This window comes from Oryctolagus cuniculus, chromosome 1 (genome assembly GCF_051225735.1).
Source record: "Oryctolagus cuniculus isolate XC-2025 breed Fujian yellow rabbit chromosome 1, ASM5122573v1, whole genome shotgun sequence".
Lineage (NCBI taxonomy): Eukaryota > Metazoa > Chordata > Mammalia > Lagomorpha > Leporidae > Oryctolagus > Oryctolagus cuniculus.
The window spans coordinates 128,443,440-128,456,367 of record NC_142867.1 but is presented as its reverse complement, the minus strand read 5'-3'; the positions used below and the strand labels follow the sequence as shown (position 1 = coordinate 128,456,367).

General features: G+C 47.8%; 2 protein-coding genes across 5 annotated transcripts in view; one reads left to right on the top strand and one right to left on the bottom strand.

Moving 5' to 3' along the window:
* NCAPD3 (non-SMC condensin II complex subunit D3) overlaps positions 1 to 7,842 on the top strand; it is a 72,435-nt gene extending 64,593 nt beyond the window's left edge. For all 3 annotated transcript variants that reach the window (XM_051834481.3, XM_051834480.3, XM_089314714.1), the window contains 6 exons: positions 561 to 724; positions 942 to 1,081; positions 2,506 to 2,583; positions 6,601 to 6,675; positions 6,757 to 6,817; positions 6,909 to 7,842. In XM_051834481.3, coding sequence (XP_051690441.1) covers positions 561 to 724; positions 942 to 1,081; positions 2,506 to 2,583; positions 6,601 to 6,675; positions 6,757 to 6,817; positions 6,909 to 7,017 — 627 coding nt within the window. In that variant the 3' untranslated portion in view covers positions 7,018 to 7,842. The remainder of the gene's footprint in view (positions 1 to 560; positions 725 to 941; positions 1,082 to 2,505; positions 2,584 to 6,600; positions 6,676 to 6,756; positions 6,818 to 6,908) is intronic.
* JAM3 (junctional adhesion molecule 3) overlaps positions 1 to 12,928 on the bottom strand; it is an 85,814-nt gene that overhangs the window by 7,661 nt on the left and 65,225 nt on the right. The window contains exons 7-9 of one of the 2 annotated variants that reach the window (XM_008248362.5): positions 11,359 to 11,488; positions 11,217 to 11,271; positions 8,479 to 10,965 (exon numbers count right to left, since the gene is read on the bottom strand). In XM_008248362.5, the coding sequence (XP_008246584.1) occupies positions 10,930 to 10,965; positions 11,217 to 11,271; positions 11,359 to 11,488 (221 nt within the window). In that variant the 3' untranslated portion in view covers positions 8,479 to 10,929. Of the gene's footprint in view, positions 1 to 8,478; positions 10,966 to 11,216; positions 11,272 to 11,358; positions 11,489 to 12,928 lie in introns of those variants that run through there. The other variant, XM_008248363.5, reaches the window with a different exon arrangement.

The window sequence follows — 12,928 nt, the reverse complement described above, 5'->3', positions numbered from 1 at the left end:
TGACCAGGTCTCCAGTCTGCCCTCTGTGGCAAGAGTCAGACCTTATGCTGCCTGCTGGCCACGGCCCAGTTCCTTTGTTGCCTGTGATACCTTGAGGCCTGCCCTCCCCCAGGGCCGTGTCACAGGGACTCCCGGGGAAGTCTTGTGATAGGAATGTGGAGAAACTTACACATGCCCAGAGAGCAAGATGCCACCAGGGGGCAGAACTTCTGATGCCCAAGGCTGTGGACACCCAGGTCTCTTTGACGTGCTGAGTATTTGCAGTCTTTTCACCTCTTAGGGTACGGTGTCCCCTGGGGTCTTGCTGGGTTCCCTGCTCCCCACATTCACTGTGTTCTCCCTGCCCTGGGGATTCCAGACAGATCTGCTCTGTTAAAAAGAGAAGAGGACGAACTGCACTTCCCGTTGTTTTTAATGCTACATCTCGCAGGGCAGTTTTCTAGTAGTTCTCTGTTTCTGAAGAGAAAGTTCTGCTTGCCTAGGGCTGATGCGATATTAAGATACATTTTGTATGGACTTGCTCACAGCACATGACAATTCGATTCCTTTTCTCTTAACAGGCTGCTCCAGGCTTAGAAACGCCAGCTCCCCCTGGCCAAGAAAATCCTGCTGTGCTCCCTGCCGTGCGCCAGCCCTCAACTCCCTGGTCAAGCACTGGCCATGCACCAACCTTGCCTCCTACACAAGAAATGGGACCATTGAAAATGTTAATGCCCAAAGCCAGGTAGAGAGCTCAGTGTGGCAGCCAAGGACGGTTCTCCACTACCGTCCCCAGGATCTGCTGTCCCCGCCAGGCATCAGCACACCCTCCCTTAGAGGTCAAGGCACGTGCGGATGAGCCGTGCTCTGGGAAGGACATGGGAAGGCACGGTGGTGTCTGTGCTGCCTCTGCAGGGCCTGCACTGTGAACGTCCCCATGTGTGGCTTCTTGTTCTCCACAGGCCCATGTCCCTGAGCACCATTGCGATCTTGAATTCCGTCAAGAAAGCAGTGGAGTCAAAGAGCAGGCATCAGAGCCGGAGCCTGGGAGTTGTGCCTTTCGCTTTAAATTCTGAAAGCCTGGACAAAACAAGCAATCACGGTAAGCCTTTGGGTTGGCCCCAGACAGAGTGAGAGCTTACAAATAAAACAGGCTGCTACTTACTCCTTTTAAAATGGTTTCTGTTTTCCCATCTTTAAACAATATTAATTGAAGATTTAGGATTGTGGGTAATAAAGCAGTGTATATTTGTGCTAAGAGATTTGGCAAATGGAGCAAACTCCAGACCTCACCATGGCAGTGTTCCTACTGCACACACAGTTTTGTTTATACATTTACTTGTATCATTTATAAATAATCTGCTTCCCTGTGCACACAATAATAAGCAGTGAGTGAGATTTTCTCCATGAACTCTTCTTTCAGAACTTCCACTAGTGATTCTGTAGCATTCCATCCCGTGGAAGTCCCAAAGCATATTCATTACTGCCCTATTCTTGGAAATGAAGGGTTTTCTGATGTTTTGATATCCTGATTTTTCCCAGCCATCAAAGGTCATGAATATTTTAAAGGCTTGTGATAGGGGCCAGTGCTGTGGCCAGTGCTAAGCCTCTACCTGTGGTGGCAGCATCCCATATGGATGCTGGTTTGTGTCCTGGCTGCTCCTCTCCCAATTCAGCTCTCTACTTATGGCCTGGGAAAGCTGTGGAAGATGGCCCAAGTGTTTGGGCCCCTGCACCCGTGTGGGAGACCCAGAGGAGGCTCCTGGCTTCAGATAGGCTCAGCTCCAGCTGTTGCGGCCATTTGGGGTGTGAACCACCAGATAGAAGACCTTTCTCTCTGTCTCTCCCTCTCTCTATCTATAGCTCTACCTCTCAAAAAAATAAATAAAATCTGGGGAAAAAAAAAAAAGACTTGTGATAGCATCAGGCTATCCTCCATAGTTTACCCTGTTATATATTTATATTTTTAGTAGTAGTGTTAAAATCTTTCATATTTTTGGGGTTTTATTTGTTTGAGAGGCAGAGAAATAGAGAAAGAACTCTTATCTGTTGATTCATTCCAAAAATGCCGACAACAGCTGGGGAGTCAAGGTTGGGAGCCTGGAATTCAATCCGTGGTTCCCATACGAGTGGCAGGCAGTCAGTGATCTGCTGCCTCCCAGAGTCTTAACTGCTTTGTCACATGCGCACCCCTCCAAACTGTGTTCTTGATTATGGCTCACTAGTGTCCACTTCCTACTTAGAGGCACTGGCTTTATAATTTTGTCATGTCTGGACTGAGCTTTATAGCCCCACAATGGTATAGCTTTAATTTCCTGTTCTTTAGATCCTGGTGAGAATGGATTTTTTTCCCTTCATGTTTCTCATTCATTTGTATTTTTTTCTGAATTACTTCTTTATAAGAACACTTTAAATATTGGAGATTTTAACTTTATTGTCCATGTTATGTTGTTCTCATCTGGTTGTTTTGTTCCTTGGCATGTTGTGGGTTATTTGAACAGATCAAACCTTTGTGTTACATCCTAGCATCTTCATACAGTTTGGAGCAAGTGTCCAATGGAGCTATTGACCTTGTCACTAAACGAGCCATCAGCACCCCTGAGAGTAAGTAACTAATTTGAATAAGTTGGCTTCTCTTAGTCTTGCCTCTGTCTTCATGTATTTGCTATAGTAAAAATTTTTAGTTACAAGACGGTTCCTTTAACTGGATAGGAGCCCTCCTGATACTCAGCAACATGGGGCATTTTTCACACTGCATGTTTCGCAGTTATGACTTTTGTTAACTGAACACTTAGTGAATGATTGGCAAGTACTCTTTCCATTAACCAGATACACTTCATAGCAACCTGTGAGGGATTCTGGGGTGACAGGGGAAGCCGAGGCCCCAGAGAGGTCATGTGACTATCAGACAGCGCCATCTAGAGGCAGCCCTCCTTGCTGCTGGTTCGGCCCCGAGCTGTGGTCAGCTGTTAGCACTAATCTGTATGCACGGGAGTTCCGGAGCAAACTGAGACTGGAGGGGCAGCAGTGTGTCTAGCAGTGTGTCTAGCGCTGCACTGCCAGCTGTGCCAGGAGCCTGCATCGTCTCACTTCCTGTCTGCTGCTTTAGCTTCATGGCCCATGCTTTTCCTTCAGCTTCATAATATGAGGGTGCTTCATTCAGTTCTCAGAAAATGTAATTAAAAGATAAGTTTGCCTTGGTGCAAAAAAAGATTGAAATCCATGCATAGTTTTTTCACAGTATGCACTTTCCATGAATGTTTTGAAGACCCCAGTAGAGGGGCGTTGGAAGAATATTTTATCCCATTGTTTGCTTTACAGCTTCTTATGGCTGCAAGTCCCATAAGAAACACTATTTTGGGAAGAGGAGAATAGCATGAGAAAGTTGGTACAGCTGTGCCCAGGGTGTCCCTTTGTGACCCTCACCCTCTGCACCCCAGACATGTGCCGGCATCACAGGGAGCCTGCATCAGACCACACTCCTGCCTGACTCAGCCTCCATGTGCCCTCACCGCAGCCCCTCAGGCTACAGCAGGCCCCGTCCCGCACCTCCTGGCCCTCTCAGCAGTGCCCACACATTTGTTGTGTGCGCTTGCTGTTTTCTCTCCGCCAGCTCCACGAGGCCATGCGGTACTTGGAAGCTGGTGGCTGTGAACCAGAGCTCTGTTCCATGGTTGCTGCACGGCAGGGTGGGGAGCTGAGCCAGGCCTCTGACTATAGCCTCACTTCCCCAGTTGACCTTGGGGGCATTGCAGGACCATCGTGACCGCGGTTCATCTCTGTGATGACACGGCAGCAAGGTGCCAGGCCGCCCACGAGTCGCCCTCAGTCAGCTCACGTTTGCTCGCTGGGTTCTAGCAGCTTGCCTGTTGGTTCTGTTATTGTGGTGCTGGCAGCTCCCAGATACATAGTGGGTTCCAGATAAAGTTCATCCCGGTTCCCCTTTTCAGCGAGACTCAGGAACAGAACTCTGCACCACATCTCCCCAGACAACAGCTGAAACGTTGACGGCTTTTGCCATTAAAGGCAGTGGGTAGTTTTGGCTTCCTGCGCCTATGCTGAACAGGTGGAATGTTATGTATGTAAAAAATTAGCCTCTTTCCAACAAAAGTTTTCTGTGTTCCTGGCTCAGGGGCAGCAGTGCTTCTATTTTGGCAGCGGGGTGCCATATGCTGGAGAGACGGGGAGGGTGCATCTCATTTCAGCTGTGCTCTCCACTGAGCCCTGATCGCACTGGTGGGTGGGTGTCCCGGCAGCAGGTGTTCCTGGGCGGGACACCTGGCGTGGTGCGTTCATGCTGCCCTCGGGTGCGTGTTGCCGCTGTCTTTGCTCCTAGGGGTCCCTGGGTCGTGCTGCTCTCGTTCCTCCTTGAGGCTCCACGGCATAGGACTCCTAAAGATGCGACTTCTGCCCATCAGTCTTTATTCTGAACCAGGAAGACGTCCTTACAGGAGCGTCTCCTATTAGAGAACCAAGAATCACTCCATCCTGTTTTCTCTGTGGTTTATAAATGCACATTCTTACGACGTACCTTAAGTGGGTCTGACTGTCAGGAAGTGATCTCAGCTCTGCAAAGCTACCAAGGAGATGCTACTAGTTCAACTGTTACCACACACCAGGAGTATTCACAAACAGTGGTTTGCTCAGTGGAAGAGAGTAATTGTCACAGCTAGGATTTTAACCGAGGAGGGTGAGAGAATGGTAGCGAGTTCCTCTTACTGCTGAAGTTCAGGTGCCAAAGACAATTCTGCCTTTGATTCTAAGCCTAGTGCACTAGGGATCCAAGAGCCGGTGCATGGGTGCAAAGTACAGGTATGCAGCTCACTACCGGGAACCCACTCAGGGAGGGCACAGAGTGTGAGGAGGGATTTCAAATGGGAGCACCAGGGGAGACCTCACAGGAACAGGAGCACGCAGCACTGAGCTATTTTCATGTCAGTGAACCAGAATTCTCCTCCCTTGTCTATTAAGAATGCCTGAGTAGCTCTTGGGTACACAGACCATGGTACACTGATGGGTTTTACAATGTAGACTAGAAAGATACAGTCAGTACTCAGAAGGCAGCTCTGTGTGGGGGAATGGCAGGAATTCTAAAGCTCGCTTCCCAGCGTGTCGCAGAAAGAAGGGCAGGGCTCTGGCTCGGCGTCAGCAGTGTTGTGCCTGTGCTGTTCTGAGCTGCTTATGGAAGCTCACGCAAGGTGACGGGCCACATCCCGGTGGGGCAAGGCTGCACCCCCCCCCCCCAGTCTCTAAGACAGTCTGGTGTGCTATATAGATGGGGGGAGGGCAGGCAGAGCAGCTAGGCATGCAAGCGTGATAGGCCAGAGCCTGTTCGAGAGCAGGGATCTACACACACGCGTGTTAGCAAGGGAAGGAAACCAAAGGTGTCTCGGGGCCAGCTCAGAGGACAGAGTTTAGCTGTGCTTGAGAGGTGCCTGAGCAGGGCAGGTGCTGTACCAGCGACACCAGGCATGCAGCCAGTAAGGCAGCCCAGCGGTCACTAACTCATCAGCACTTACCTCGTACCAGGTCCTGCACTGAGCACTTTACACAACCTCCCTAGAAGGTGGGTAGGTCTTGGTTCCCATGTCAGCAGTGAAGCAACTTAAGGGCCCCAGAGGCAGAAGTCACACCATCTGCTTGTCTGTGCTCTCCTGCCTCCTAAGGGGGACTGGAAGAGGAGTGGCCCTGGTGGGGTGGGGAGCACTGTGAGGGATTAAGGGTGACGGGTGAGATGAGCACAGTGAGGTGGAGCACGGTGATGGGATGAAGGGAAACTGAGAAGACTGAATTGACAGGACTTGGTCACTGATCTCACGTGGAGGAATGGCTAGCGATGCCTGGTATTTCTAGCATGGCCGGGCCATTTACTGGCTAGGAACACAGAAGGAACATGCAGGGGCTGCCACTGTGGCATAGTAGGCTAAGCCTCCACCTGAGATGCCAGCATCCCATATGGGTGCCAGTTCGTGTCCCAGCTGCTCCTTTTCCAATCCAGCTCTCTGCTTTATGGCTTGGGAAAGCAGTAGAAGATGACCTAAGGTTTTGGGCTCCTACACCCTCATGGGAGACCTGGCTTCTTGTCAGCCCAGCTCCAGCCATTGCGGCCATTTGGAGAGTGAAGCAACAGATGGAAGACCTTTCTCTCCGTCTTTCCCTCTGTCTGTAACTCTGCCTCTTAAATAAAATCTTGGAAAAAAATAAAAACAGAAGGAGGAGGAATAATCTGAGTGGTGAGGTAGCCGCAGAGAGTTCAGGGGAGGTGCAGTAGGAAGTGTAGCGCTGGCTCCGAGAGGCATCTGAGCTGGAGGAGGGGCTAGTCAAGGCAGACACCAGTGCAGGCGGAAGGCCAAACAGGTGAGCAGTGGATGCTCCGAGGCCAGCAGAGCAAACTGAAGAGGACTGGTCAGCGGGGCTCAGGTGAAGGGAGAGTGCCTGGCTGGAAGGAGCCTTCAGCCCTGTGAAGTATGAAGTCCTGGGTCAAGTTGAGGTCTGAGCACTCAGATGCTACGTAGGGAATGCAGGAAACCCAGAGCAGACTCTTTGACCTGCTTGCTCAGCTGACTGTGGATGTCTTCTGCCAGCTTCTTATTAACTGTGGTGTTTCTCCCCTTTCCCCAGAGACCATCAATGATGTCACCTTTGGAGCAGGGGTCAGCTACATAGGGACACCACGGACTCCTTTTTCAGCCAAAGGCAAGTTCTGCCTCTCTGTCCGTTAGGCTAGCTGCCTTTGCGTGTTCTGGGAAGCTGAGTTTGTGCTTGATTTCCTTTCAGAGAAAGCTGAAACACAGAGCCACGGAAATGACATTTTGTGTTTATCATTGCCGGACAAACCGTAAGTCTACTCGAGTTCCTTTTGAGGTAGATGTTCTCATCAGGTTTTTTTTCCCTCTTAGTGCCAGAGTGTGTGTCTTTTAATTCTCCAGGCCTCCACAGCCTCAGCAGTGGAATGTGCAGTCTCCAGCCAGGAATAAAGACAACCCACCCCCCAGCAGGAGGTCCCAGCGAAAGACACCCCTGAAAACAGCCAACTGAAGCCTGCTCCAGAAGTGCCAGGAAGGCAAGAGTTTGAGGAGACTTTTTCTTTTCTCCTCTTCTCTCCCCTTTTCTATTACGTACAAACCATCGCGGATCATCTCTGTGGGCCAGTGGGCCGAGCCCCACATCCAGGACCCAGCCACAAGCTCGGCCCAGCCTGCCAGCAGTCGTCCCCACACATGGGGCCTTTCACGTTGCAGGTAACAGAACTGCTCATGTCATCCATGAATTCCACACACATGTGTACCTAGCACCTTGGCGATGCAGGCCAGCTTGTGTGCGTGATGGCAGCACAGCAGCGGTCGGGAACAGTGGAGAAACACGGGTGTCTCATGCATGTGGGCAGGCAGATGGACTGCCTCCTGCCTGCCTCAAGTGGTGCTTCACTAGGTAACCCCAAAGCTTGTCCTTGGATGCCGCCATTCTCTAATGGCTCACCTGTGCTTAGCTGGCAGACCTTTTGTATTTCTTTTAATGAAATGAATTGTGTGGTTAAAAATTTGTAAAATAATAGAGAAACACCACATTTAGATTTTCTTATCCTAAACTTCAACTATTTTATATTATAACTTTACTCTATTTGAAAAGTGTCAAGTCCATTCCTATTAAGCCATAATCTAGTTTTTAAAAAACACAACTCAAGAACTGCAGCTTTCTTGTATATGTCAAGCTTCTGTTAGCTTGTTTGAATTCCTTATAGTACATATTTTCCCAGAGTTAATAACAAAATTTTGACTGTAATATTTTTTCTATTATTTATAATTGCAGATTTTTAAGAAGTGTACAGTTTTCTGAAATAAATAAAGGTTAAACATAAATCCAGCATTCAGTAGGACCTTCCTTTATTTAGGACAGGGTTTCTGTTGCTTGTCATTTTAATTTTATACGCAGTATTCAAGAAGAATGAAACTAATGTTGGGAAAATGACTTCATTTGTCTTTAGGGTTGTGTCCCTGTTCTCACACAGCTGTTTGTCTCCTAACTGCACTCTTACCGGTACATAAATGCAGTTCCTGCTTACGAAAACCAGCGTCATATCCCTTAGGCTGGGCAGCACTGACACAGATTTGTGTGCGGCTCTGCTGAGAACTGCCAGGGGTTGAGGGGAGGGAATGATGAGAGGACCAGTAAGTAAACTTGGAACAGTGTTTGACCAGGAATGGCCAGAAAGAAATGTTTGTTCATATCTTTTAATCCCAGTATTACAGAAACAATAGTATGAAGTTACTATTTCTGCATGTTTGGGGATAGGATGCCATTGTGCTCCATAACCATGGCTTTCCCAGGTGTGCACTGAGACACATGTGGACTCGTCACTCTTGTGTGAACAATCATGCCAAGTCCAGTTCTGCTTTCCCTGTAGACAATGGTAGGATGAGACCAGTCTCAGTACTCTACTCCTAACAAAATGCCAGCAAGAGGCAGTAAACCCAACATAAGAACAAACAAGAAAGAAAGTATGGAGCAGACATTGATTTATTTAAAGCTTTTATAAATGAGTTTTAACAAATACCAAATTATAGGTGTGTTAGTACAAGTCTGTAACATCTATGTACAGCAACATCTACACCAAAAGCCAGAAGCACCGCCTGTTCAGGCCTTGAGCCTTCAATTCACATTCACATCTTAAAAATACTTGAGGGCTCCTGCTCTGTCTACAGTTTCACAGTAACAGGCAACTGCTTCCCCAACTCCACACCTTAATGCTGTCTCCTCTGACAGATCCAGCTCCCATGGCACCGGGGTAGATGGTTGGGGTGTAGGAAGGGAGGCAACAGGCCACCCCATCTTACGACAGCCGAGAAGGGAGCAGAGTGTTAAGCCCCAAGAAGTAGACTGGGGAGCTATCCCCTCCTACCAAGAGGAGGTGAAGATGAAGGGACAGTCTTAACTCTAAGCAGGCGAGACAGCAATGCAAAAGAAGACAGGTACCACGGAGGAATTGTTGCCTACGACTTCTGCAAAATATCCCGTAACAAAGTATGTCACATAACTTACAAAGGAAAGTCAACAAAAGGCTCAAGTAAAAAAACTGTCAAAGTACAAAAAAATTAAGACACTGAAAGTTGAATCACAAGGTGACTATGTTTTTCTACATAAAAACCATCCTTTAGGCACACAATGGAATTAGATGTTCCTTTTGAGAAACTCCTTGCTTCAAACCCCTTCACATCATGAGTGTAGCCCAGCGGTGTCTCTGAGGCTAAGAACATCTGCTCTTGAAGAACAAAGGCTTTGGATGATGTTTTTAATGTCCCCCACAAAGTGAGCACTGTCTTGGGCAGATAAAATATTTTAAATCAAAATTAGAAAACTGCTTTTGATTCAGGCGTGTGCTGTCCTCGCCATCAGGCTTTTTACCCTGGCTGTACTGCCCGACATGCTTCAGAAGGCTGGGCTGGCTGCTGCCACACAATGCTTTATTGTGAGCAGACGGAGAACCTGTGGTGCCGGGCGCTTTCTTCATGGCAAAGAGGAACGGTGGGATTCCTCTGTAAAAATACTGCAGTGGACAAACTTGATTTCAAAACTGCCCTTGGCCCTGGACAACCTCATTGAACTACACAAATAATTAAAATGAACTTTAGAAATGGCAGTAACTGCTTTGTTTTGTGAGCCGTCCATAGCCATAAAAAGGTCTGTCACGAGAACCCAAAGGCTGGGATGCCACAAGTGCTCCAGGACGCGTGCATACCACCGTGGAGGCGAAGGGTCCAGCACCTCAGGGGTTGTAAAGATGGAAGGGGGCGGGGGGCATCCTGGCTGTGACTCACCCTGGGAGGTGAACAGAGTGGTCTCTACGTGGACACCTGAAGGCTTCCGGGGGTCTTGGGGAGAGGCAGTTCAAAGCTAACCTGAGAGCTCCTTAGGTTTGCTTGGACAGACAGATTTCAATACTGCTAGATGAGAATTTTTCAAAGGTTTCCTAAGTAACAACCATCTGATGTACAGATGTCCTAAGTTCTCTTATGAAAAATGCTAAACCTTATGTGGCAAAAGGAATGTTCCAGTAAGCTTTCTTGAGAGGAGTCCTTGGATAAAATACTCTTAATTACTGATATTTTCCAATTCAACACTATTTGCTTGGAACTTCTACATTAAATTGACCTTTGTTTAAAAAAATAGGTTAACATTGTATGACAATATATTTACAGTTTAAATAGAAATTTTCTTCAATAATCAAAATACATCTTTAGCAGAAATTTAGAATGTAAAATTTTATAAAATAAACGAGACCCATAAAAAAGCATATTTCCGTACCATTTCTGACTTAGCCTATGACAGAGGTTTTGCTTCAATGCTGACACCCTCTTGGACATGCAGGGTTCCCCAGATTAGAAGACCCCTCTTCCAGCAAGGATTTACCTTCCTGATTTTTGGTTGTTTTTATAAAATGCTGATCCAAAAAGATTTTCCAAGATGGCTACTACAACAGTAACCACCAGAGCCTTTAGGAACACAGTGTGGGGGGCCTGTTGGCAGTGGAACAAGGCTGTCATGTGAGCCTTTTTCTGGGTTCACAGATGCAAATGTGGGCTGAGGGCAGTCACACAGCTGCCTTGTCACCTCCCATGGGCCCATCTGGCTGCTTGACAGCCAATGACAATACACTGGCTTCACAGAGCCTGTGCCTGAGAGCTGCTGTGATCACCCTAATAGGCGTGGGAATCCAAGTCGGTGTGTTCATTCTGTTTCCTTGTGGTTACCATGCCCATCTTGAGGAAAAATCTTTTATTCGTGTGGCTTGTTAAAAGAGTAAGAAAGGAGTAGCGGTCAACTTTGGCCAAAACAAAAAGCTTCTGCATGAGTGTCAAGCTCTGTCCTGGTGCACTCAGCAGGTTCACGGCTGCCCCGGACAGGAGATTCTAGTAGAGGTATTTGCACTGCTCTCAGCCACACGGCCAGGTTTCAGATCACAAATGATGACTTGTGCCTGAAGTCACCCTGCAAAGCCAATACAGATTAACAGCCAAGAGACCCCAGGGGCAGTGAGAAACAGAAAAACTAGCAAACTAAATGTGGGCCAAACGTGTCCTGGAGACTGAGCCATACTAAAAGCAAGTGTGAATCCCATTAGTGTGTGCATGCCACCGTGAAGGACTGAGGAGTGCAGGGTGTACACAGGAACTCAAAGATCTCCCTATGGGGCCCACTTGGTTTCCCGGCTGGGCATACCTGGACTTCCAGCTACTTACCTCTTCGTCTGTCCTGATATAGTTAACTCCATCTGACTTCCCTGGGGTCTTGTAACTGTGGACAGAAGGGGGCAATTCAGTGGCCTCATGCTCTGATCAAGGCTAGCTTGGGCTTAGATTTTTTCAGGCAAGGCGGGCTCACCTCTCTCCATCCTGCCTGTTGTTGATGAAGTAGCCACGTCTGTATGCACAGCAGATGCCCAGCGTTATCAGGGCCAGGACAGCAAGGACAACCAGAACACCCCCAATGATGCCAGCGATGTTGAGGTCATCTGAGAAGGAAGTTGAGGGACAAGATGACACATACCAGCTGTTCCTTAGGAAGACTTGAGCCCTCAGCCCCTTCCCCCGCCCTCCCAGACTCAGCCCTCTACCCACCCCAGCCAACCAGAGCAAACTGAGGGCACTAAGAGCTTTCTTCATCTAGAACACCATAACCCTGACTGAAGGGGTGAAAAGAACAGAGGCTGACAGTTCAAATGCACTGACACTGCATTCTGTGTTACAAAGGGCTTGGTAATATATAGAAAAATTTAAAATCCTCTGGCTAAATGCCCAAGACTGTTACTAATGGGAGAAATGGTTACATTGTATGGACAAGTTTAGGTGCCAGGAATCCAAAGTGAGTAAAAATTAATTTCCAGGATCTCACTTTCTTGTGAATTATTTGAAAGACGAAAGCTAGTTCCCAAGACTGGGAAGAAGCTCCTGGATTCATCCTGGCCCAGCCCTGGCTGTTGTGGCCATCTGGGGAGTGAAACAGTGGATGGAAGATTTTTCTGTCTCTTCCTCTCTGTAACTCTGTATTTCAAATAAATAAATAAATCTTAAAAAAAAAAAAAAAAACTAGGAGAGACCTTGCCCTTCTACTGCACTGGCCCCCTAGCCTCCCACCTGCAGGCCTCTTAGAGGAAAGTCCCTGGGAGTCCTTTATCATTTCTACATGCTGGGCGATGCACTTCCCTGTGAGAGCACTGGTGGCTGTTTCCTTTATGCACATAAGAATGCAGGGAATTTATCAACAAAAGTCAGTTAATTTGAAAACTCAAAATTCTCCATTACTCTAGTATGCTGGTTCTCAAATGTGAGTGAGTCCTTGAAAATCAACTTGGAATTTGTATTTAAAATGTCAGTTCCAGTTCCATCTCTAAAGATACAATAGGTCTGGAGAAAACTCAGGAATTTTCCTTCAGGAGAAAATGACTCTAGTGTAGGGTTTCCCTACCAGGAATGCTTATTTTACAGAGACATTTCCAGGAGACATCTGGGATGGGCCCAGACTTTATCATCAGGTAACTCTAGGAAACACTGCTGTGGGTGGTTACAAATAGGAAGGAAAAAGAGAACGGAAAGCACCAGGAGTGAGGAGGTGCGCCTATACGTTCTCTCCCCTCAGCATCCACTCTGGAGCCAGGTTTCTGGAGGCCTTGCACAACCACGTGTTTGATAATTCCATCGATTACCAAGGAACCGGAATTTATTAACTCACTGAATGCTACGTGACTGGCCATGTCTCCAACACCAGAAGACCTGGGAAGTCTTTCTTGGGAACCTGCTTGTCTAGACTCATCCTGTCTTCCCCAGTGCGTTCCAGCCAGCTCCAGGAGAAAGCTGACCCAAGGGAGACAGCTGTCCAACCTGATGGTCTAATACTCAATATTGAATGTCTTATCCACTCTCTAGTCTTTGATGAAATCTTTTCAAAAAGTGAC